Below are 23,000 nucleotides of genomic sequence, written 5' to 3'. Positions count from 1 at the left end.
ATGTAATAGTAAAATAAACATTGGGTTTGTCATAAGGTTTTTGACATCCTTTTTACTAAAATTAGATATAAAGCATAATTTAGTATAATTTATTGAAAATTCTTTTTTTCTGTATTATTCTGAAGGGTTTGTATATGCAGTAGGTCATATATTTCTATCACTCAAAAACGGTCTTTGAAGAGCCAAATGGTTTCATTATTAGCAAATGAAAAATTCAACTTACCTTATTATATAAAGTATTGGGAAAAACGGTCTCTGCTCTCTAAGCCAAGAGATGAAAGCTACTGTTCTGGCAGATTCGGGTGTATCAAGTTCCGGAAGGTCTGTCTATTGAGCAAAACAGCAATATCCAACTTATTCTCATCATATATCTAATGTACACCTACAGTGCTTGTCAAACTTTATCATGTAAATGAACCACCTAAGAATTTGGCTGAACTGCAGATACTGATTTAGGAGGTCTGGGGAGAGGTGTGAGAATCTGTGTGCCACAATTCTCTAGTAAGGGGTAAACTTCTTAAAGTGCCAGACTATAAATATCTTAGGCTTGCAGGTCTCTGTTGCAACTGCTCAACTCCACTGTTGTTCCACTGGTGTAGCCATAGACTGACTATACACAAGTGAACCAACACAGCTATATTACAATAAAACTTCATTTAAAAAACAGGTGGCACACCACTTTAGGCATAGTTTGCCAAGTCCTGAACCTTCTCTTCATTAGAATCAATTCATTCAGGCAGTTATTACAAATATGACAATTTCTAGTAATCCGAAACAGTAGTTTTACTCAAAGCATGAAAGCTAATGCTTATCCTAGCTATAATCCTAATTTAGAAGTCTTTTACCTACATTGCTCTCCTAATGACCTCCGTAAATAGAGTTAAATCAGTAAATATGAAAATGTGCGGACTTATAATATATACTCCAAAGCTGGTGAAAACTGATGGCAGGGACTGAAAAATGACACTATATTAAGACCATGTTATAATTAAATTCTAACTTTAAAATTCAAAACTGTCCAAATGCTATATAATTTAATAAATGCTTTCTCATGGATTATTTCAATTACTCTTCCATAAGCAACAATATTCTTATTTCACAAATGAGGCTATTAATGACTTGTCCAAGGTCACTGAGCTAGTGATAGTCCATTATTACCTCCTTCAATCATCAATATTAATCTGACTGACACTGATCACAAGAGATTTTCTTGTGAGGCCATTAACTTAATTCTTTCTCTAAAGCAGAAGTTAAAAGGACCCAGCCAAGCAACAATGAAATCACTTGCCAAAATCACAAAAACAGAAAGCCATGAAACTAATGCTAATTGCAGCAAACTACTTTTTTTTTTGCCCTTAGTTAAACTATTATTTTCTCCCTAAAATAGTATACTGTCATAGATACATAAGAACACGTAAGTCAGTGATGCAAAATAACCTAAAGAATGCCTTCTAAAAAAAAACATAAAATGAGTATTTTCAGTAAGTAGAAAAACATAATCTCTGGGAACATATTCTGTTTTGGAAAAACTCTTGAGTATTATGCTATGATTTCAAAGTGGGATATTCATGTTTTTGCCATGTTTAAGTCTACTACAATCACTATAATAAGACAGTCTTACCATAGTCTGTGGAATTGATGCATAGTTTTGAACTCCTAGAACGTGACTGAGAAAATTCTGCCCACAGTTTTTTCCAACCCAAAGCATCAGTACCTGGGGACAAGAAGAAAATTATTTTGAGATGTAGCATAATAGTGAGCTGTTGACTCATCTTTACCATGGAGTATGTTTCAAAAGATCAAAACAATGAGCAAGGTTACTGAGACTGTGCAGCCTTCAACTGAACTAACAATGATTACTATGTACCATGACAAGATACTGGCATGAAAGAAGTCTATGGAGGGAGAAGGTGGCCAATACAAAAATATATAGATGAAATAGCATACAATCTGTACCGGAAGAGAGAGATACCAAGCAGAATGGAAGTACAGTAGTATGAAGAGAAGAATCCAGATAGCCGGACTACTCACAGAGCCCGCATCCATGAGGAAAGCCCCATCCCTGCTCAGCTTCTCCACTGAAAGCTGAAGAACAGGTGGCTGAGGTACGGTGCGGTCACTGGCGCTGAGTGCTCCCTGAGAATGAAGCAGAAGGGTCAAGCTTTCAGAGACAGGTAACACGAAGGCGCAATCACACAGCAACAAAAGATGTTTAATGAATATTACCTCTGAGACTTTGAAACCTACTTAGGTAAATCACAATTATGCATATTTAAATATAAAGAAGATGAAAAAATATCTATCACTTATTTAAACAAAGCCACTGTGAATCCCCAAAAGCCAAATTAACTTCCAATCTTAACTTATTTTAAAAACTAATACAATGAACACAATCAATATCCATGCATCCTGGACAGATAAATTACACAAGTGAAATCCAAATAAAGTCTGGAACTTAGCTGATAAAAATGGCTGACTGCATGGCTTAGGCAGGGAGGAATAAAAACCCTAATACAAATGAGATTTTAATAGTTCTCTCCAATTTGAAATTTATTTAAGACCAGAAATGGAAGTTTCTCATTTATAATTGACCATAATACTGTTATCTGAAAACATACACATACCTTTTGAATATTCCTAAGTATTCATTTTGACCAAAAATAAACTTAAGCACTTAAACTAGGTACTTAATTAAGCTTTATCTAAGGGAGGAAGTAAATAAAATACCGACCTAACAAGGGGTACTCCCCTGCCAGTGAAGAGGCATTATTTCTATCAGGGACTATTAACCACAGTACCTTAATACCTCTGACTTTAGGGCATGTGGTGAACAGGAGAGAAACTATAACCCAAATATAGTCAATAAGTAATTTATCTGAGAGGATTTCTAATCAGAACTAAGAAAAGAGCCTTGTCTGTCTTTGGTGGCTCAGTTTTCCAGTCTTGTAGAGGGGGCTGATCTGAAAGAATGATGCAATGTACAGAGTCCTTGGGATTTTGGTTGGTTGATTGGTTTTGTTTATATTTTATGAAGAATAGTTAACTTATTAGAAATTAGAATATTATACGTTTCAGGTATACAACATAGTGTGTTTCAACATTTAGATAAATCATAAAATGTTCACCACTGTGTATGTGATCACTGTCACCATACAGAGTTGTTGCATTAATACTGACTATTCCCTATGCTGTGTTTTCATCCCCATGACTTCCTGTTTTACAGTTGGAAGATGCATCTGCAAAGAGTATCTCTGAGCCAGACCTGACTGACTCTACCCTAGCCCCTCCTGTGGTTTGTTTATGAGTGCCACAGCAGCCCCCTTTCCTTCCTAAGAATACTTGCTACCAAAAGGCTCCCTGAGAAATGCACCACTGATATGGTAATAGTGCTTATTTTTGGATGTAACTATTATGAGTGATTTCTTCATCTTTCTGGTAATTTCCACATTATAGACTTACAATATATTGCGTTTATATTTTTATGTTAGTTTGCCACTTTTTAATGTGAGAAAAAGGTAAGCACAGTTAGCTGAACAGGTCAAACACAGAATCATGAGTTGTTATTTTTATAATATAAACCAATGATGTTTTCAAGTTTTCATTTGCTAAAAAGTTACTTCAAATTTCATAGGCAGTAGATTGGATTAAAGATGGCAGAATACGAAGGCAAGGAAAGGCAGCAATCTCCTCCCAAAACACATAAAAGAAGAAAATACAGCAAATATACCTAAACCTGAAAATGGCCTGAAGACTGCAGAATAGACCCCCTACACGTGAGGAAGAAGAAAAGACCACACAGAAAAGGGGAAAGTGGCAGAGCTGAGACTGAGTGGGACCCAAGAACGACCTCCACCCCAGCCTATAGGTGGAAGAAAGAGGAGCAGAGCAGGGAAGGCGTCAGAGCCCAGGAGCACTGCCACCTGGCCCTGGAGCTCTGACTTAGGCTCATGGGCCCACATTACATTGGGTTCTGGTGAATAGCAGGGCTGGACACCAGGGGCAGGAGGAACATTCTGGGAGGCTGAGACTCCATCCAGTGTGGAGGGCAGGCACGCTCCACCAGTCCTGAGACCCAAAGCAGAGGCAGCAGTCTGAAAGACTTACCAGAAGTGGGAGGGGTACCAGAGGGGTAAGGGTTGGATGGAATTCTCACCACAGGAGGAAAGGAAGGTGGACCACACCTCTCCAGCCCTCCCTTGGCCCAACAATTGGGAACTCTCGGGAGCCCCAGATGCTCCATCCCCCATGCTGGCACACAGACCCAAGGCTCTTCCCTGTGTGAGCTGCTGAGAGCCAACCCACTTGGTCCAGTGGCAGCATCAGACTTTGCTGCCTGGCAGGCAGAGGGAGGCTCTCCTAGCCTGCTTTGCTCCATTTCAGCCCAATAAGAGAGATGCCTGGAGGAGCCAGTCCCAAGAGCTTCTTACTCCCTGCAGGTGTCCAAACCCAATGCTGCACTTCTGGTTGGGGCAGAGCCAAACATCAGTCCACCCAAGCCATTAACCCTGCAGCCCAGGTAGAGCGCAGCCCCACCCACAGTGACCTGACAGGCTCTTGAGCTGATCACAAAGGCGTGGCCAAGCAAACTGCCCACCTAGACTTACACCACTACAGAAGCCAGGCAGAAAGGTGGCCCCGCCCACAGCACACCAAAAGCTGGGGCCCCCACACAATAGAACCAGGCACTAGAGAGTAAAGATTCTTAAGCTTCTGGACACCATAAGATGCCTTCTTCATAAAGCTATTACTCTGTAGGTCAGAAAGCATAGCAGAGATATTTAATAAAAAGGAAGAAACAAAAAAAACCTGGACAAAATGAGTAGACAGAGGAATATGATCCTAACAAAACTACAGGATAGAACCCTAGAAAGAGGGCTAAATGAAACACAGATCACCAATCTTCTTGATAAAGATTTCAAAATAAAAGTCATAAACATGCTCATAGATTTACACAGAAAAGTATTCAAGATCTCAGGGAAGATATTAAGAAAGAGAGAAAAAATCTGAAAAGAGCCACTCAGAGCTGAAGAATACAGTATCTGAAATAAAATATACAATGGACGAATTTAAGTGTAGACTAGAACAGGTAGAGGAAACGGTATATGAAATGGAAATTAGAGCACAGTGAAACAAGGAAACTGAAAAACAGAGAGAAAAAAGGATCTTTAGGAATGAAAGAATGATACGAGAGCTATGTGACCAATCTAAATGAAACAGTATTTGCATAATAGGGGTACCAGAAGGAGAAGAGGAAGACAAGGGAATAGAAAGTCTCTTTAAGGAAATAACTGATGAAAACTTGCCCAATTTGGGGAGGAAATAGACACTATTTCCTTGGTTTAGTGTTGTAATTGGATTTGGAAGTGCAGTGATCCCCTAACAAGAGGAACCCCAGCAACACAATGATCAAGGATAAGGAGAGAGTGTTGAGAGCAACCAGCAGAGAAAAGAGATTACTTACAAAGGAAATCCCATCAGGCTATCATCAGACCTCTCAAGAGAAACACTACAGGCATGATATATACTTAACATACAGAAACAGAAGGACCTCCAACCAAGAATCCTCTACCCTGCAAGATTATCATTTAAATTTGAAGCAGGAATTAAACAATTTCCAGATAAAGAAAAGTTGAAGGAATTTACCACCATTAAGCCAACCCTACAGGCTATGTTAAAGGGGCAGCTGTAGATGGAAATGACCCAAAGGCTAAATAGCTTTCACAAGTGAATATAAACCCACAGTACAGGTAATAGACCAACCAATTACTAAGCAAGTACAAAATGAAAACAAAACAAGGGGCAAAATCAACTATAGACAAAAATCAGTTAAGGTATACACAAAAAGTGCAGATTATGACATCTAATATGAAAAATGAGGAGGAAGAAGAAGAAGGAAAAAAAGGACCTTTATATTGTGTTTGAAATAGATTAACCAGCAATTTAAGATAGACTACTATGTAGTATGTAAGCTATCCTTGAACCTTTGGTGACCACGAAGCCTACAGCAAATACACACTCAAAAATAAATAAATAAATTTAAAATAAAGAGAAATCCAATTACAACACTAGACAAAACCATCCATAACAATAAGACAGAAAGAAAGGAACAGAGAGGAGCTATAAAAAACAGCCAGAAAACAGTTAATAAAACAGCAGTAAGTACATATGTATCAATAATCATCTTAAGTATAAATGGACTGAATGCACCAATCAAAAGATGTGGAGTGGCAAAATAGATAAGGAAACAAGACCCACTTACATGTTGCCTACAAGAGACTCATTTCAGACCCAAAGACATCACAGACTGAAAGTGAAGGGATGGAAAAACATATTCAATGCAAATAATAGGGAGAAAAAAACAGGATTAGCTGTACTTATATCAGACAAAATTGACTTCAAAACAAAGAAAGTAACAAGAGACAAGTTTTTTTAATGTTTTACATAATGTTAAAGGATTCAGTCCAATAAGAGGATATAACCATTATAAATATCTATGCACCCAACATAGGAGCATACATAAAACAAATATTAACAGAATTAAAGGGGGAAATAAACTGCAATACATTCATTGTAGGAGACTTCAACACACCACTCACTCCAAAGAACAGATCAACCAGACGGAAAATAAACAAGGAAACAGAGGCACTGAACAATACATTAGATCAAATGGACTTAACAGATATCTACAGAACACTCTACCCAAAAGCAGCAGGATACATATTTTTCTCAAGTGTACATGGAACATTCTCCAGAACAGATCACATACTAGGCCATGAGAAGAGCTTCAATAAATTCAAAAAGACTGAAATTTTATCAGACAGCTTCTCAGACCATAATGATATGAAACTACAGAAATAAGTTACACAAAAGAAACAAAATGGCCTGCAAATTACATGGAGGCTAAATAATATGCTTCTAAATAATCAATGGATCAATGAACAGATTAAAACAGACATCAAGCAATACATGGAGACAAATGAAAACAAAAACACAACAGCCCAAAATCTGTGGGAGGCGGCAAAGGCAGTTCTAAGAGGAAAGTACACAACAATACAGGTTTACCTCAAGAAACAAGAATAATCCCAAATAAAGTCTAAACTCACAATTAAAGAAACTAGAAAAAGAACAAATGAAGCCCAAAGACAGTAGAAGGAGGGACATAATAAAATATCAGAGCAAAAATAAATAAAACATGAGAATAGGAAAAAAAATCAATGAAACTAGGAGCTAGTTCTTTGAGAAAGTAAACAAAATGGATAAACTCCTCGCCAGACTTACCAAGAAAAAAAGAGAATGTACAAACATAAACAGAATCAGAAATAAAGGAGGAAGAATCACAACAGATACCATAGAAATACAAAGAATTATTAGAGAATATTATGAAAAATCATATGCCGATAAATTGGATAACCTAGAAATGGACAACTTCCTAGAAAAATACAACCTTCCAAGACTGACCCAGGAAGAAACAGAAAAATCTGAATGAATTACCAGCAATGAAATCAAAAGGGTAGTCAAAAAACTCCCCCAAAACAAAATACCAGATCCAGATGTCTTCACAGCCGAATCCTACCAAACATTTAAGGATGATCTAATGCCCATCCTTCTTAAAGCATTCCAAAAAGGAGAAGAGGAAGGAATACTCCCAAACTCATTCTATGAGGCCAGCATCACTCTAATACCGAAACCAAAGACACCACAAAAAAAGAAAATTACAGACTAATACCCCTGATGAACATAGATGCAAAAATACTCAACAAAATATTAGAAAACTGAATATAAAAATACATCAAAAAGATCGTCCATCATGACCAAGTGGGATTTATTCCAGGGATGCAAGGATGGTACAATATTCATAAACCAATCAATATAATACACCACATTAACAAAAACAGGGATAAAAACCACATGATCATCTCAACAGATGCTGAAAAAGCATTTGACAATTTAACATCCATTCATAATAAAAACTCTTAACAAAATGGGTATAGAGGGCAAGTACCTCAACATAATAAAGGCCGTATATGACAAACCCACAGCCAACATTGATGTAGTTAATAGCAAAAGGCTCAAAGCTTTTCCTCTAAGATCAGGAAAAGCCAAGGATGCCCAGTCTCACCACTTTAATTCAACATAGCACTGGATGTCCTAGCCATGGCAATCAGACAACACAAAGAGATAAAAGGCATCCAAACTGGTAAGGAAGAAGTTAAACTCTTACTATTTGCTGATGAGATGATATTTTACATTAAAAAAAAACTAAATAATTCACCAAAAAACTACTAGAATTAATAACTGAATTCACCAAAGTTGCAGAATACAGAATTAATACACAGAAATCTGTCACATTCCTATAAACTAACAACAAACTAGCAGAAAGAGAAATCAGGAAAAAAAACTCCATTTACAAATGCATCAAGAAAATAATAAAATACCTAGGAATGAATCTAAACCAAGGAGGTGAAAACCCTTTACTCTGAACTATAAGACACTCATGAGAGAAATTAAAGACACCAAAAAATGGAAATACATCCTGTGCTCATGGATAGGAAGAATTAATATTATCAAAATGGCCATCCTGCCCAAAACAATGTACAGATTCAATGCATTCCCTATCAAAATACCAACAGCATTCTTCAATGAACTAGAACAAACAGTTCTAAAATTCATACGGAATCACAAAAGACCCCAAATAGCCAAAGAAATCCTGAGAAAGAAGAACGAAGCTGGAGGTATTAAGCTCCCTGACTTCAAGCTCTACTAAAAAGCCACAGTTATCAAAACAATTTGGTTCTAGCACAACAGACCCATAAATCAATGGAACAGAATAGAGAGCCCAGATATAAATCCACGCACATATGGTCAATTAATATATGATAAAGGAGCCATGAATATACAATGTGGAAGAGACAGCCTCTTCGACAAATAGTGTTCAGAAAACTGGACAACTACATGAAAGAGAATAAAACTGGATTATTGTCTAACTCCATACACAAAAGTAAACTCAAATGTAAGTCATGAGATCATAAAACTCTTAGAAGAAGAAAACATAGGCAAAAATCTCTTGAACGTAAGCATGAGCAATTTTTTCCTGGACACATCACTTAGGGCAAGGGAAACAAAATAAAAAATGAACAAGTGGGACTATATCAAACTAAAAGCTTCTATACAGCAAAGGACACCATCAACAGAACAAAAAGGTAGCCTACAGTATGGGAGGATATATTTGTAAATGACTCATCTGATAAAGCATTAACATCCAAAATACATAAAGAACTCATGTGCCTCAACACCCAAAAAATAAGTAAGCTGATTAGAAAACGGGCAGAGTACCCGAACAGACACTTCTCCAAAGAAGGAATACAGATGGTCAATAGGCACATGAAAAGATGCTCCACATTGCTAATCATCAGGGAAATGCAAATTAAAACCACAGTGAGACAGTGCCTCACACCAGTTAGAATGGCCACTATCCAAAAAACAAGAAACAACAAATGCTGGCAACAATGCAGAGAAACAGGAACACTCCTACACTGTTGGTGGGAATGCAAATTGGTGCAACCGCTGTGGAAAGTAGTATGGAGGTTCCTCAAAAAACTAAAAACAGAAATACCATTTGACCCATAATTCCACTTCTAGGAATTTACCTGGATAAAACAAAGTCCCTGATACAAAAATATATACGCACACCTATTTTTATCGCCACACTATTTTCAATAGTCAAGATGTGGAAGCAACCTAAGTGTCCATTAGCAGACGAATGGATAAAGATGTGGTACATACACACAATGGAATATTATTCATCCATAAAAAGAAAAGAAATTCCACTTTCAACAACATGTATGGATCTAGAGTATATTATGATCAGTGAAATAGGCCAGGCAGAGAAAGACAAATACCACATGATTTCGCTTGTTTGTGGAATATAGAAACAATGCAAAACAGAAGGAACAGAACAGCATTGGACTCAGACACTGAGAAGTGACTAGTCGTTACCAAGGGGGAGAAGGGGTGGGGGTGGCAGGGAGGGAGAGGGGGATAAAGGGGCACAATAATTTGCAATCACAATATAATTTGATCATGGGGACTGCTGAAGCACTGTGATGTGCATTTGAAACCAACATAAGATCATATACTAATGATACTTTAATAAAAAAATAATTTCAGAGGCAATTTGTCCTTTATATGTGTAAGTTATTTTAAAATCCTTAGGTTTTTAACCAAAATTTTTTCCAACATACATATGCTAACTTGCTACCAACTTTAGAAAGCTTGTGACTTAGTATTTTCATGCTTGTGACTTTAATTTAGGTAAATTTCCTATTAAGGGCAAGCAGTGATACAACTTAGATAAGTTTGGTTTCTTTAATTCAAGAGCAGTGTTGTAATAAACAATTAGCTGGGGTGTTCAGATGTAATTTCACTTTAGGATACGCCTTTTATATCAACTTGTTTAAATAAATAAATCAGAGGTTGCTCTGGTCAATCTGACAACCTCTTCATTTACTTAGATCTGCTCCAGAGATTTGCCTTAAATAAACTTAATAAAATGTATTGTTTTAATTAACTTAAAACAGGCCTTTTCTCATTTCTGCAATTGATTAAACATAATTAGGCTTATAAATCTTTAAATAAAAGCCACTAAAAAAAAGACTCAATCTTACCTCATCAGAGAGATTGTCAACTCTATACAAACTGGGATGAGTTGTAAGCATAAGGTAAACCAAGGGCTGATTTTTCACTTGACACATAGCAAAAATGCGTTCATCCAGACGTGCATTAGTCCCAGTCTGGAATGATTTCTGTAATAAAAACCACCCCCCAACCCAAAAAAGAAGTATTTAACAAATATATATAAACTTTGCAAATCAGTTGTTAAAAGACTATCTTCGGACAGAATGAGCAGATGTACTGTTAATTATTCTTTGAAAAGTACCTTTCAAGAAGTGACACACATTTATTAAGTTGTGGCCATATCCCTACCTAAAGTCTTAAGAAATCAATTACCTGACCATAGCAAGATCATTAGATCTCTCTGGTACCTGTTTCCTAAACAGTGAAATAGTTCTAAACACTACTATATAGCAATAGTGATGTAAAAATCCAAACATCTCCCAGAGAAGGGTAAAGTTATACCTTGCAGATGACAAAAATAAAGACACATAAGAAGGACCAGAATATCAGTGTTCTATAAATGCTAGGTGATGATTAATGGTGGTTAAACAGTATCCTTGTTTCTTCTACAGTTAGAGAAATTAAATAACGTAATAAAATTTATAAATCAACCAGGAAAAAAAATTTTAAATATGGGGGTAGCTATGTAGTAGAATAGGGTTAATAAGTATTTATGAGTTTTAACTGATGTATTAACTTTAGGGAGATAATGAAGTTTTGAGGTAAGGTTTAAGCATTCCTATTGATAGAAAGAATAGAAAGAGGCAGAGATTTCAGCTATGAACTTATACTTTAAAACAAATGCACTAACTATAAATAAAGCAGTATTAGAAAATGCTCTTAGGTTTTCCAAATTGTATGTGCATAACAACTAAAAAATGGGAAATGGAAGAAGGAAAAGTTTCATTTATTCATTCAAAAGACATTTACTGAGTGTCCAGTATGTGCCAGGAACTGTTCTAGATGCTGAGACCAAGTGGTGAACAAAAAGATAAAAAATGCTTGTCCTCAACCATAGTATTGTTCATGTGAAACCTTCTTAAGATTGTATATTGATGATACTTTAATTTAAAAAAGAATAAAATGCTTGTCCTCATTGACAAAAAATCCTAGTAAGGGCGAAGTAAATAGCATTACTAAGTAAACAGTAAATAGCAAAATATGAGGAATGTCAGGATTAAGTGCTATGGAAAAAAACAAATGAGGGAAGAAAGATAAAGAACGCCAGGGTGGTGTGGAAGGAGAGAGCTGCATATTCACTGGGGAGGTCAGGGAAGGCAGGTCACAGTGAAAGGACACCATTCAAGGCAAAAAGGGACAAGCTCAAATTTTATAGCATTAAAATTTAAATATTTATGTAACCTCTGTGTATTTACATTGTATCCAGAAGTGGAAATATATAATTTGAGTCAAAGAAATTAGAAGATTCAAAAGCCATTCCTGTTAGGGTATAGTGGGTTACTCTGCTCACTTAGAAGAGACAACATATACTGGACAGTTCAACTCTGGAGTTCAGAAAAGTATAAAACTTGACAGGATCCAGAGCAGTCCTTGATCAATTCTGGAATCTGGAGTGCTTCCCCAGGTGATTTATTAGCATGAGCTTTTTAGTAAAATTTTATAAGGGAAGGTTATCCTGAGTCGACAAGCTTGCACATTATGTATTTTAGATGTTGGGAATATAAACCTCTTCCACCAACCCAGAGTTTCCTTTCTCTATCTTTTTTTTTGGAGGGGGAAGAGGGGACAAAGGGAGCCAGGGATAGGGGCAAAGGGCAGGTAGAGGAGACAACTGACAAAATTATTAAATAAAAAACTGTATAAATAAGTATATGCACAAAGAGCTAGAGGACCACAGAATGAAAGGTATCTGCCAGAGTTAACATTTGAGCTCAAAGAAAAGGATAGGAAAGTGCAATGCAGGCCATGGAAATCAGTACACAGGAATGAAAAGGTATATCTAAGATTAAGCAGTGGAATGTGGCTGAAATACAATACGGAGTGCGAAACAGGCAAAAGAAAAGTCTCAAATGTGACTTCTTACTCTAGCAGGAAAATATTCAGTTCTTGTTTTGGAAAACTGGAAAACTGATAATCATTTCCATCTCTAATAACATCAGATAATACTTGGTGAGCATATCTTACAAACAAAGCACATGCTTTAAATCAGTATTTTGTAACTTTTTTTGGTTACAAATCCTTTCAAGTTTCAAATAAGAGTTAGAGTTCCTGTCCTCGGAAAATTTAACTGGCATAAATTTTATATACATAATGTTTAATGGATCCAGGATAAAAACTTTGGCTTTTGACATTTTCTCTGTATCAGTTTCTGGTTTTGCTTCTCTTACCTGTTTAAGAAGAGCCAACACAAAGAGTGGGAAAAGCCGCAAAGAGAAAGGAACCATGAGTCCAGGCTGCTGGTTACTTAGGACTGAAGAACGATAAGCTGAAAGAGAGTCTATGACGGCATTGACGAGGGCGTCCCGGGCATCACTCAAGCTGGCAGTCACAGACCTGTCAACAGCTAACAGAGGTGGAGGTAGAGACAAAAGAGCAGTAAGACAGAAGTTTACCTACCCCACTGTTACGGACAGAAGAAACAATTTCTTAATTGTACAAATTCTCTCTCCAATTTATTATACAAACAAGGAGTAAACATAGCAGTTAAAAGACACATACTTTGGAGAATGAAACCAACATGTGCTGAAATGCTGCTCTGCTGTTTCCTAGCTGTGTGGCAACTTGGCAAGTAATTTCACCTTCATAAGCCTCAGTTTCCTTATCTATAAAATGGGAAAACTATTTTGTCAGCCTAAGATGTTATTGTAATCCACCATGTTTTATATACCACTGAGAAAGGAAAAACTCTGCAGTTAAATACACATGCCTTCTTAACAGAGAGAATTTTTATTTTATATTTATTGCAAGAGCTCTTAGTGTCATGCCACACTTTGTGTATATGCATTTCTGCATACTCAAAAAATGTTTTCAATACTAAAAAAACTACATTTGTTTTGAAGACTTCTCAAACTACAATTAAACTTAAGTTATGTGCTACCAAAAATACAATGAAGTGATGTTATTAACTGCTTAGACCAAATTTATACATAGGCAAGAATAAATCAAGATTACTATTACTGGGTCAACAGTAACTCTAAGCCTTCATCAACTGAAGATATCCTGATTTTAAAGACTGATAAAATGTGAAAAAATATGCATAATGGGATCAACCAAATTTAGTAACAGAACCAATACTTCTTGTGAAGCAAGTTGCTGGCAAGTATTTTTAAATTCACATATACTGCCTGATTTATAGTTGTTGTTGATGATGATAAAGATAATAATGTTCATACTGTTACCAAAAAGTATTAGTTCAACAAAATATAAAGGCAGTGATTCTCAAATCTCTTATGTCACAATCTTTAACTTTTAACAACATGAGACTAAAGTGGGGTTGGATCTTTTACCAGGCTCCAATAAGGAACAATTTTCCCACTAGGAAATTCTAGGAAATGGGTAATTATTCCTATTACAGGCAATTTGAGTTTGAAGCAAATGGACTCACTGGAAGTTCTTCCTGAAGGAGAAAGGGACCAAGAACCAAAATCATGTTAAGCTCTATAATTTGAAAAAGGGACAAAAAAAAAAAAAATCAAGAAGGCAACTATATCTGAGATGGAAGTAAAGAGATGAGGTATCAGTAAATTTTCTCCTAGTCCATGTGATTTGGCCAAGGCTACAAATTTACATATGACAGGATACTGGTTTTCAATCCCCAAATCCATGATGCCTAAGTCTAATCATCTTTACAGTAACCCAAGTTACAGAGCTCATAAAATAGCTATTAACCACCAATATTAAACATTAAGTAAAATACGGTTATAATGGATCAAAGACATGAATGTAAGTCATGAAACCATAAAACTCTTAGAAGAAAACACAGGCAAAATCTCTTGAATATAAACATGAGCAACTTTTTCCTTAACGCATCTCCTTGGGCAAGGAAAACAAAAGCAAAAATGAACAAGTGGGACTATATCAAGCTAAAAAGCTTCTGTACTGAAAAGGACACCATCAGCAGAACAAAAAGGCATCCTACAGTATGGGAGAATATATTCATAAATAACATATCTGATAAAAGGGTTGACATCCAAAATATATAAAGAACTCACACACCTCAAAACCCAAAAAAGCAAACAACCTGATTAAAAAATGGGTGGATGATATGAATGGACAATTCTCCAAAGAAGAAATTCAGATGGCCAACAGACACATGAAAAGATGCTCCACATCACTAATTATCAGGGAAATGCAAATTAAAACCACAATGAGATACCACCTCACACCACTTAGGATAGCCAACATCAAAAAAGACTAGGAATAACAAATGCTGGCGAGGATGCGGAGAATGCTGGTGGGAATGTAAACTAGTTCAACCTTTGTGGAAAGCAATATGGAGGTTCCTCAAAAAACTAAAAATAGAAATACCATTTGACCTGGAATTCCACTCCTAGGAATTTATCCAAAGAAAACAACTTCTCAGATTCAAAAAGACATATGCACCCCTATGTTTATCACAGCACTATTTACAATAGCCAAGATATGGAAGCAACCTAGGTGTCCATCAGTAGATGAACGGATAAAGAAGATGTGGTACATATACACAATGGAATACTATTCAGCCATAAGAAAGAAACAAATCCTACCATTTGCAACAACATGGATGGAGCTAGAGGGTATTATGCTCAGTGAAATAAGTTAGGCAGAGAAAGACGAATACCAAATGATTTCCCTCATTTGTGGAGTATAACAACGAAGCAAAACTGAAGGAACAAAACAGCAGCAGACTCACAAACTCCAAGAAGGGACTCGAGGTCACCAAAGGGGAGGGGTGAGGGATGGCAGATAGGAAGGGAGGGAGAAAAGGATTGAGGGGTATCATGATTAGTACACATGGTGTGAAGGGGATCATGGGGAAGACAGTGTAGCACAGAGAAGACAATAGTGACTCTTTGGCATCTTAACTACACTGATGGACAGTGACTGCAATGGGGTATGTGGGGGGACTCGATAATATGGGTGAAGGTAGTAACCACATTGTTTTTCATGTGAAACCTTAATAATAGTGTACATCAATAATACCTTAATTTAAAAAAAAAAGTAAAATACCGTCATTTAATGCAGATTATCAGATAGAAAGTGGTTTAGTGGTTGCCTGAGACCAGAGAGGGAAGCAGAAGGGAGTGGGCAGTAACTGCTAATGGGCATCAGGTTCTCTTTGGGGTGATAGAAATGTTCTATAATTTGACTGAGGCGATGGCCACACAATGCTAAACACCCTAAAAACAATGAAATTGTAAATTTAAAATGGGTTTAGTGATTTGGCACATAAATTATACCTCAATAAAGCTGCTTAAAATTTTTTTAAGAGATAAGCTTATCTGCAGTAGATCCTGTCATTCAAATAGTTACTCAGCAGGCACAGACAGGATCCAAAACATTGAAACCCTTATAGCTAATTATTTAAGGGAAAACAAAGCTATGTGGATTTTTCTAATATTATTACTTACAAAGTATTTATAATAGATGATAATAATTCTTACCCATATTGGCCAATAACCCTGAAATTGCTTGAACATCAGCTCCAAGAAAGACTTCATTCAGAGTTGAAACTACTGGCAAACACAAAGTATGAACGCGAATTCTTCTTTCACCTTCGAGGGAAACACACACCTTAGCTTTAGAGACAACAGCAACAAAGCTCTTAAGGTTTGGAATATTTTTTTGGCTTAATAGAAATTGGTATTACCTCCAAAGAAGAGGGAATTTATCACAAGCCATACAATCATGACCAAATCAAAACTTACTTTTGCTATAACATTGTGCTTATATTTAACAATACTATACTGTGTACTTAAAACTTTGTTAAGACGGTAATTCTCATGTGTTTTTTGCCACACACACAGAAAGACAAAAATTTACCTTTGCTGGACGTATACAAGAGTGCTGACTGAAAGGAAACCAACTGAGTGTCAGTAAGACTCTCTTCTACTGACATCTGTACTGCATACCCAGCATCTGGGTTTACATTAGGCAAAGACAGTAAGTCTGTTGACCGAACAAAGAAGTTCCCATGGAAAGTATGAATGGAAAGACCTAGAAGAGAAAAAGTTATTATAATGGTTTATATATCACCTGCTTATGGATATTTATATTTTATCCTTCTCACTTATCAGACAAGCAGAGTAAATTTTTAAAGTTTAGGTATGACATTGTGATTTGTAATAAGAAATATATATTTGGCGTTCACTGTTTTTGGCACAGAACTCCCAAAACCCTCAGAATTTCCTAAGTGATGAGTGGTACAAAGGTGTCTTCTGCTGTTACTGAGGTGACTTTTGGAAAGCACCTAGGTAACCTAAGAATGGAGGCTAACTGCCAGAGAACCCAACCATATGATTAGAGGGTTGGACTTTTAGTCCAACACCCTGCCCCTCCACCTCTAGGGAGGGAAAAGGGGCTGGAGGTTGAACCAATTGCCACTGGCCAATAATTTAGTCTATCACAACTATGCAGTGAAGCCTCCATTAAAAACCCAAAAGGATGAGGTCCTTTGGAGAGCCTACAGGTTGGTGAACACGAGGAGGGAGCTTTGGGGACAGGGGACTGCTCGGAGAAAGCATGGAAGCTCTCTGCCAACTCCCTATGCCTTGCTCTATGTATCACTTCCACCTGGCTGTTTCTGAGTTATATCCTTTTATAAAACCTGGTAATCTAGGAAACAAAATGTTTCTGAGTTCTGTAAGCACTCTAGCAAATTAATTAAAGCCACAGAGGGGGTAGTTGGAACCTCCACTGTATTGCTAGTTGGTCAGAAGCACTTCTGACTTGCAGTTGGTGGCTGCAGTGTGTGTGTGAGGAGTCTTGTGAGGCTGATCACTTAACCTGTGGGAACTGATGCTGTCTCTAGGTAGACAGTGTCAGAACTGAGGTGACTGCTTGGTGGTGTGGGGAAGAACAACCCTCACACTGGAACTAGAAGCAGAATCATATTAGTTAATACACCATATTAAGGGCAGGAGATATAATACATACCTTGTTAAATGAAAGTGGAGATTAAATTTTCAAAAAGCTTTTTTGGAGGATAATTTGTCAATCTCTACTAAAATTCTAAATGAATACTTACTTTAACCCTAGTAATTCCATATCTAAAAATTTATCCTACAGATATACTCATTCAAGTGCCAAAATTTTATGTGCAAAAAAATAAAGCAATACTGTTTTTGTTCACCATAACAAAAAATATCAGAGATGTCCTCAATGCCAATCAGTAGGAAAATAACTAATTCATGATTAGTACCTTCTCCTGAATACTAGAAGTTACAAAGAATGAGACAGATCTATATTAACTAATTTTAATGGATCTTCAAGATTTGCTAAAAACATGTACAATATTATTTAGGCTAATGCACTTTACTATATATTTTCCATGGATACATATGTAAGTATATAAATGGATAGAAAAGTCCAATATACCAACCAATATGGTTTCAGTGACTACATAAGGATGGAAGAAAAGTCAAAGTATGCGCACACACAAGCTGATACAAGATTTCAGCTTTTTCAATAATGTTTTCATTTTTTACAAGAAGGGATGTATACATTGCTTGTGAAATAAATGCCAACTTTAAAACAGTCATCAGAAAAAAAAGGATATAAATCTTCATGTAAAAAAAAAAAGTGGTTAAAATGAAGCCAGATGTGATCCCCTCTGCTTTTATTTGAAAGCTAAAATAAAAGCTCATATATGCATGGAAAAACTTTTCAAGGGCATAAGAGAAACTGTGAGGTAAAACATCCTGGGTTAAATCTCATTTCACATTTTACATTTTTTTGTACTGTACCTTTTTTTTTTAACTTTACCAAGAGTATACGTATTATTTCACTTGCAATAACATTTACCATAAAAAAGAAAAAGAGAAACATGCATGTTTACTAATATCAAAAACATTTCTCCTATGTAAGTATCCAAAAAAAAAAAAATGCCCCCACCCTTGGTGCAACGAATTCTCATGACTGCCTCAAAGCCAATCTTCCGAGTAAGGTATCTCTGTAGTTCCTTCTGTAATTTCTGTACTTGGACTGGGTTCTGCTGATGGTGGTAAGAAGGATAGTAATAGACACTGCCTGCCGAATATCGAGAAATACAACCTGGAAGAAAACACACACTCCTTTTAAATTCTGCCATTAACTACCATTATTGCACCAAAGTAACTCCAGGCATTTAAATCAATATTTCTTTAACCATCCAAAGTATTGTCAAAAAACGATTATTTCATTCCTTTAAATAGAAGTATAGAAATTTCTCTACTCTAACTGTTTAGAGTAGAAGATTATAAGGTTTGTAATAGATTAAACTCTCCAGAGGAATAAAAATTATTTCACTTTGTCTTCTATTTAGAATACCATCAGATAAATACCATTCTAGCATTTATTTGAGGAAAATAATCATCATAAATAACTTACCCAGAGAGGCTAAATCAGAATACTGTCCACTGAGAAGGAATAAGTCAACAGCTACCTGCTGACCAGAACAGTCCAAGGCTAATTTCTTATAGAAGTCAGTAGATGGTGTCAAGTGAATTTCCTATTAATAATAAATTACAAAGAGAAAAAGTTAAAAATCATTAAATTATCATAAAACTTAAATACTTATCTATATATACCAAGGTGTTAACAATACACTTGGGCAGTCTACAAAATTATTTTGCTTTGTAATATTTTGGGTTTTTTTTCTGTAAAAAACAGGTTCTGCTTAAGAATTTTCTATTTTGTTTTACTTAAAAAAATACATCTATTACGCTCATTTCAATAACCTACTAAATGCTTAGTATGTTAAAATCTGTTCTAAACAATTCATATGTAATATCTATTTAGTCTTTTCAACTACCTAAGAGGTGTAATATAATTATTTTCACTTCATAAATACAAGAAAACTGAGGAGCAAAGAAATTAAGTAACTATTCAAGCTCACATATCTAAAAAGCAGTGGAACTTAGGTTGACTCCAGGACTGACACTATAAGCAGTATAATATATGGCTGCATTCTCATAATCTTTTGAGAAACACAATTCTCAAACTGAGTTTATACACACAAGGTGCTCAAAATCAATCCATGGCAGTCAATAAGCCAAACTATGGCTACTTTTTACAGGTCATCCAGATTCTTTTTTGCCCCTAGCAGGCATATTCTCTTAGTCTGTCAGACTTCCTCATGAAAGGCAGGCTGCATTTCTAGTGGCCTGCTAAAGACAAAAAATAAGGTATGAATAATTAGGTAGAAGATAATGTAATAAATATCTACATAAAAGAGAAACACTTAATCCATTTCCTGATACTCTCTTTTTCCACAACCAAAAGAATAAATAAATAGAAACCAAGTTTTGTGCTCAAAGGGACAAGAGCATCATTACCTTAACTTAAACACATCTGAAAACTTTCTAACCTTAGCAGAGGACCTTGGGTTAGGTTCCTCTCGGGGTCTCAGGGCTCCTACACCAAGCGTTGGGAGCTGTGTTTGAAAAACTGACATTCGACCACCAGTTGGGGACATCAGCTTGAAGGCAGCCTGAAGCGCAGGACCCAAGGCATTCTGGGTTTCCAGGGTCTTGGTGAACATTTGCGGCAAAGTTTTCAGTAATTCTTGAACAAGCTTGTGAAATAAAGCAAGAAAACTCAAGCCCGTTACGATTAAAATAATTTTTAACAGTAAGTCAGTAACTAGTACAACAGACAAGACACTGAGTCATGATGATGATCGGAATCTACAGACAGTACAGTAAACAATGAAGTTGGTCAAATGACAAAAAGGCCATTTTAAGTCAACATTGTAAATTGGCAAGCAAGACAAATCAAAATTGGGGCCTTACTCTTCTTGCACATGCAGTAGTCCAGCAAGACTATAAGTCCAAAATGTATCAAAAGAACTATCACAGTCTAGAGATTTGGTTTATTTTAATGCCATGAAATATGGCCTCAATCACCTCTACACACTTTATTCTTTTCAGTTTAAAGTGAGTTTAACTCTTCCCTATGGTAAAATCTAAGATAGCCAGTAAATTTGCCAACTAGTAATAACACTACAAAAGAAAAACAAAACAAAAAACAACTACCTATTCATGTTAGGTTGTACAAATAAAGAGAGTTAATGGGGAAAAAAACTACTTCACGCTATGGTGAAGTCACCATTGCCAACAGCTGAGACTATAGACTTGCTAGTTAAAATGTTACCCCTACGGCATATGTGCATATACAGGGTAGACAACATCCCCCCTTCAGACACATTCTGTTCACCTCTCACTGTATTATGTCATGGCAATTTCCAGGCAGGTAATAAGAGTTTCTTCTGAACTGACCCCAATGACACTCTGTGAATCAGAAAAGCAAAGGGCACTGAAAGCAGCCTGGCTAAAGTGCTTCTATGCAGTGACCAGAAGCTCATCTCAGCAACCCTCCCAATTTCCCAAATGGCTGGCAAGGCAGGTTTCCTTCAGGTTTTCCTCCTTAATGGAACAGGCTTACCTTCTACCCTAGTACAAATAGCTTGCGACATTACACTTAAAACTATTCAGTTCAAGGGCAAACTCAAGAGCTGTTCATCTGATGAATTTTAACTATCAGCAAATATAAAATATTACACACCTTAGAAATGTCACAGAAAGAAGCAAGATGGACTTAGAAGTCCATTTCAAAAATATATTCCTTCAATATTTCAATTAAACATGTCAGATAGGAAAATGTGTCTTACCTCTTTACTTTCATTTAAATTTACTAATAAGTTCTCTGGCATAGGTATAAAAACATCTGAAAGAATAAATAAATATTTCTTTTACACAAACTTTAATTATTAAAGATGTTCTAATATATAACACTGATATAATTAGCCACCCCCATACTTACATAAAAGCCACCTCTCTTCAACTAACATATCTACATACATTGAAAAAGCCACTAAAGGAGTACTGATTCAGGTATTTATTGCAATTTATCTGCTACCATGTAGAAGGTAAATAGCCATTCAATTAAAGATCATTGACCTGTAAGCACTCAGTAAACATCTGTACAAGTGCTCTGCCTCTTAGGTTAAAGACAACAGTTTAGAATCCTGCTTTATATTCTTGCTTCATCCTGGGAGCCAAAGAAACACTCCTGGAATTTTAAAAACGTTGACTAAATTGACACACAAGAATACTATGTCTTTACATAGAAGTAATACAGCCCACCAACAGCTCTGTCATTTAGAAGCAGATACTTTCTCATAAAGAAGGCCCCGACCAGTGCTTCTACATATGGGACTAGAAAATCAAGTGAATCAAGGTGTGCTGACTGACCACATCAGATGAGCTTCTCAGGATTCAAATTTATTCTTGCTTAGGAATTAAATTCCCTTTCTTAGAAGGATGCAAACTGGGCAGGATATGTGGGTGGTGAGGTTATGAGGGGCCTCACTTTCTACATTTTTGTACAGTAGTCTCTACTTATTCACAGGGGATATGATCTAAGACCCCTAATGGATGCCTGAAACCACAGACAGTACCAAACCCTATATATATGTTTTCTCCTATACATACATATCTGTGATAAAGTTTTACTTATGAAGTAGACACAGTAAAAGATAAACAAAAACAATAAAAGAATTACAATATACTGTACTAAAAGTTATACGAATGTGGTCTCTCTCTCAAAATATCTTATTGTGCTGTACTTGCTCTTCTTATAATGATGTGAGATGATGAAATGCCTATATGATGAGATAAAGTGAAGTGAATGACATAGGCTTTGTGATAGAGCATTAGGCTATTGACCTAATGATGGTAAGTCAGAAGGAGGATCATCTGCCTCCAGACCCCAGCTGACTGCAGGTAACTGAACCATGGAAAGCAAAACCATGGGGGTAAGGTGGTGGTGGGGAATTACTGTGCTGTTTTTTGTTACAAAAAAATAAGGCTCATTCCAAATACCAAATGCTTTCACTTATTTGTGGAGTATAAAAACAAAGCAAAAACTGAAGGAACAAAACAGCATCAGACTCACAGAACCCAGGAATGGACTAACAGTTACCAAAGGGAAAAGGACTGGGGAGGACGGGTGGGAAGGGAGGGAGAAGGGGAATAAGGGGCATTACAATTAGCACACATAATGTAGGGGGGTGGGCATGGCGAAGGCAGTATAGCACAGACAAGACAAGCAGTGATTCTATAGCAGCTTACTACGCTGACGGACAGTGACTGTAATGGGGTATGTGGTGGGGACTTGATAATGGGGGG

The 23,000-nt window shown here is 36.4% G+C and overlaps 1 protein-coding gene across 4 annotated transcripts in view; it reads right to left on the bottom strand.

Annotated features, from left to right (window-relative positions):
- SEC24A (SEC24 homolog A, COPII coat complex component) overlaps positions 1-23,000 on the bottom strand; it is a 60,635-nt gene that overhangs the window by 3,025 nt on the left and 34,610 nt on the right. For 2 of the 4 annotated variants that reach the window (XM_037016205.2, XM_037016204.2), the window contains exons 12-22: positions 21,482-21,537; positions 20,180-20,386; positions 19,201-19,321; positions 18,727-18,885; positions 16,657-16,830; positions 16,278-16,388; positions 13,023-13,198; positions 10,665-10,802; positions 2,032-2,136; positions 1,622-1,714; positions 224-327 (exon numbers count right to left, since the gene is read on the bottom strand). In XM_037016205.2, coding sequence (XP_036872100.2) covers positions 224-327; positions 1,622-1,714; positions 2,032-2,136; positions 10,665-10,802; positions 13,023-13,198; positions 16,278-16,388; positions 16,657-16,830; positions 18,727-18,885; positions 19,201-19,321; positions 20,180-20,386; positions 21,482-21,537 — 1,444 coding nt within the window. Of the gene's footprint in view, positions 1-223; positions 328-1,621; positions 1,715-2,031; positions 2,137-10,664; positions 10,803-13,022; positions 13,199-16,277; positions 16,389-16,656; positions 16,831-18,726; positions 18,886-19,200; positions 19,322-20,179; positions 20,387-20,414; positions 21,102-21,481; positions 21,538-23,000 lie in introns of those variants that run through there. The other 2 variants (XM_037016206.2, XM_037016207.2) reach the window with 2 other exon arrangements.

This window comes from Manis javanica, chromosome 14, assembly GCF_040802235.1.
Source record: "Manis javanica isolate MJ-LG chromosome 14, MJ_LKY, whole genome shotgun sequence".
Taxonomy (NCBI): Eukaryota; Metazoa; Chordata; class Mammalia; order Pholidota; family Manidae; genus Manis; species Manis javanica.
Note: the sequence above shows the minus strand (reverse complement) of the source record. Positions and strands in the feature narration are given on the sequence as shown.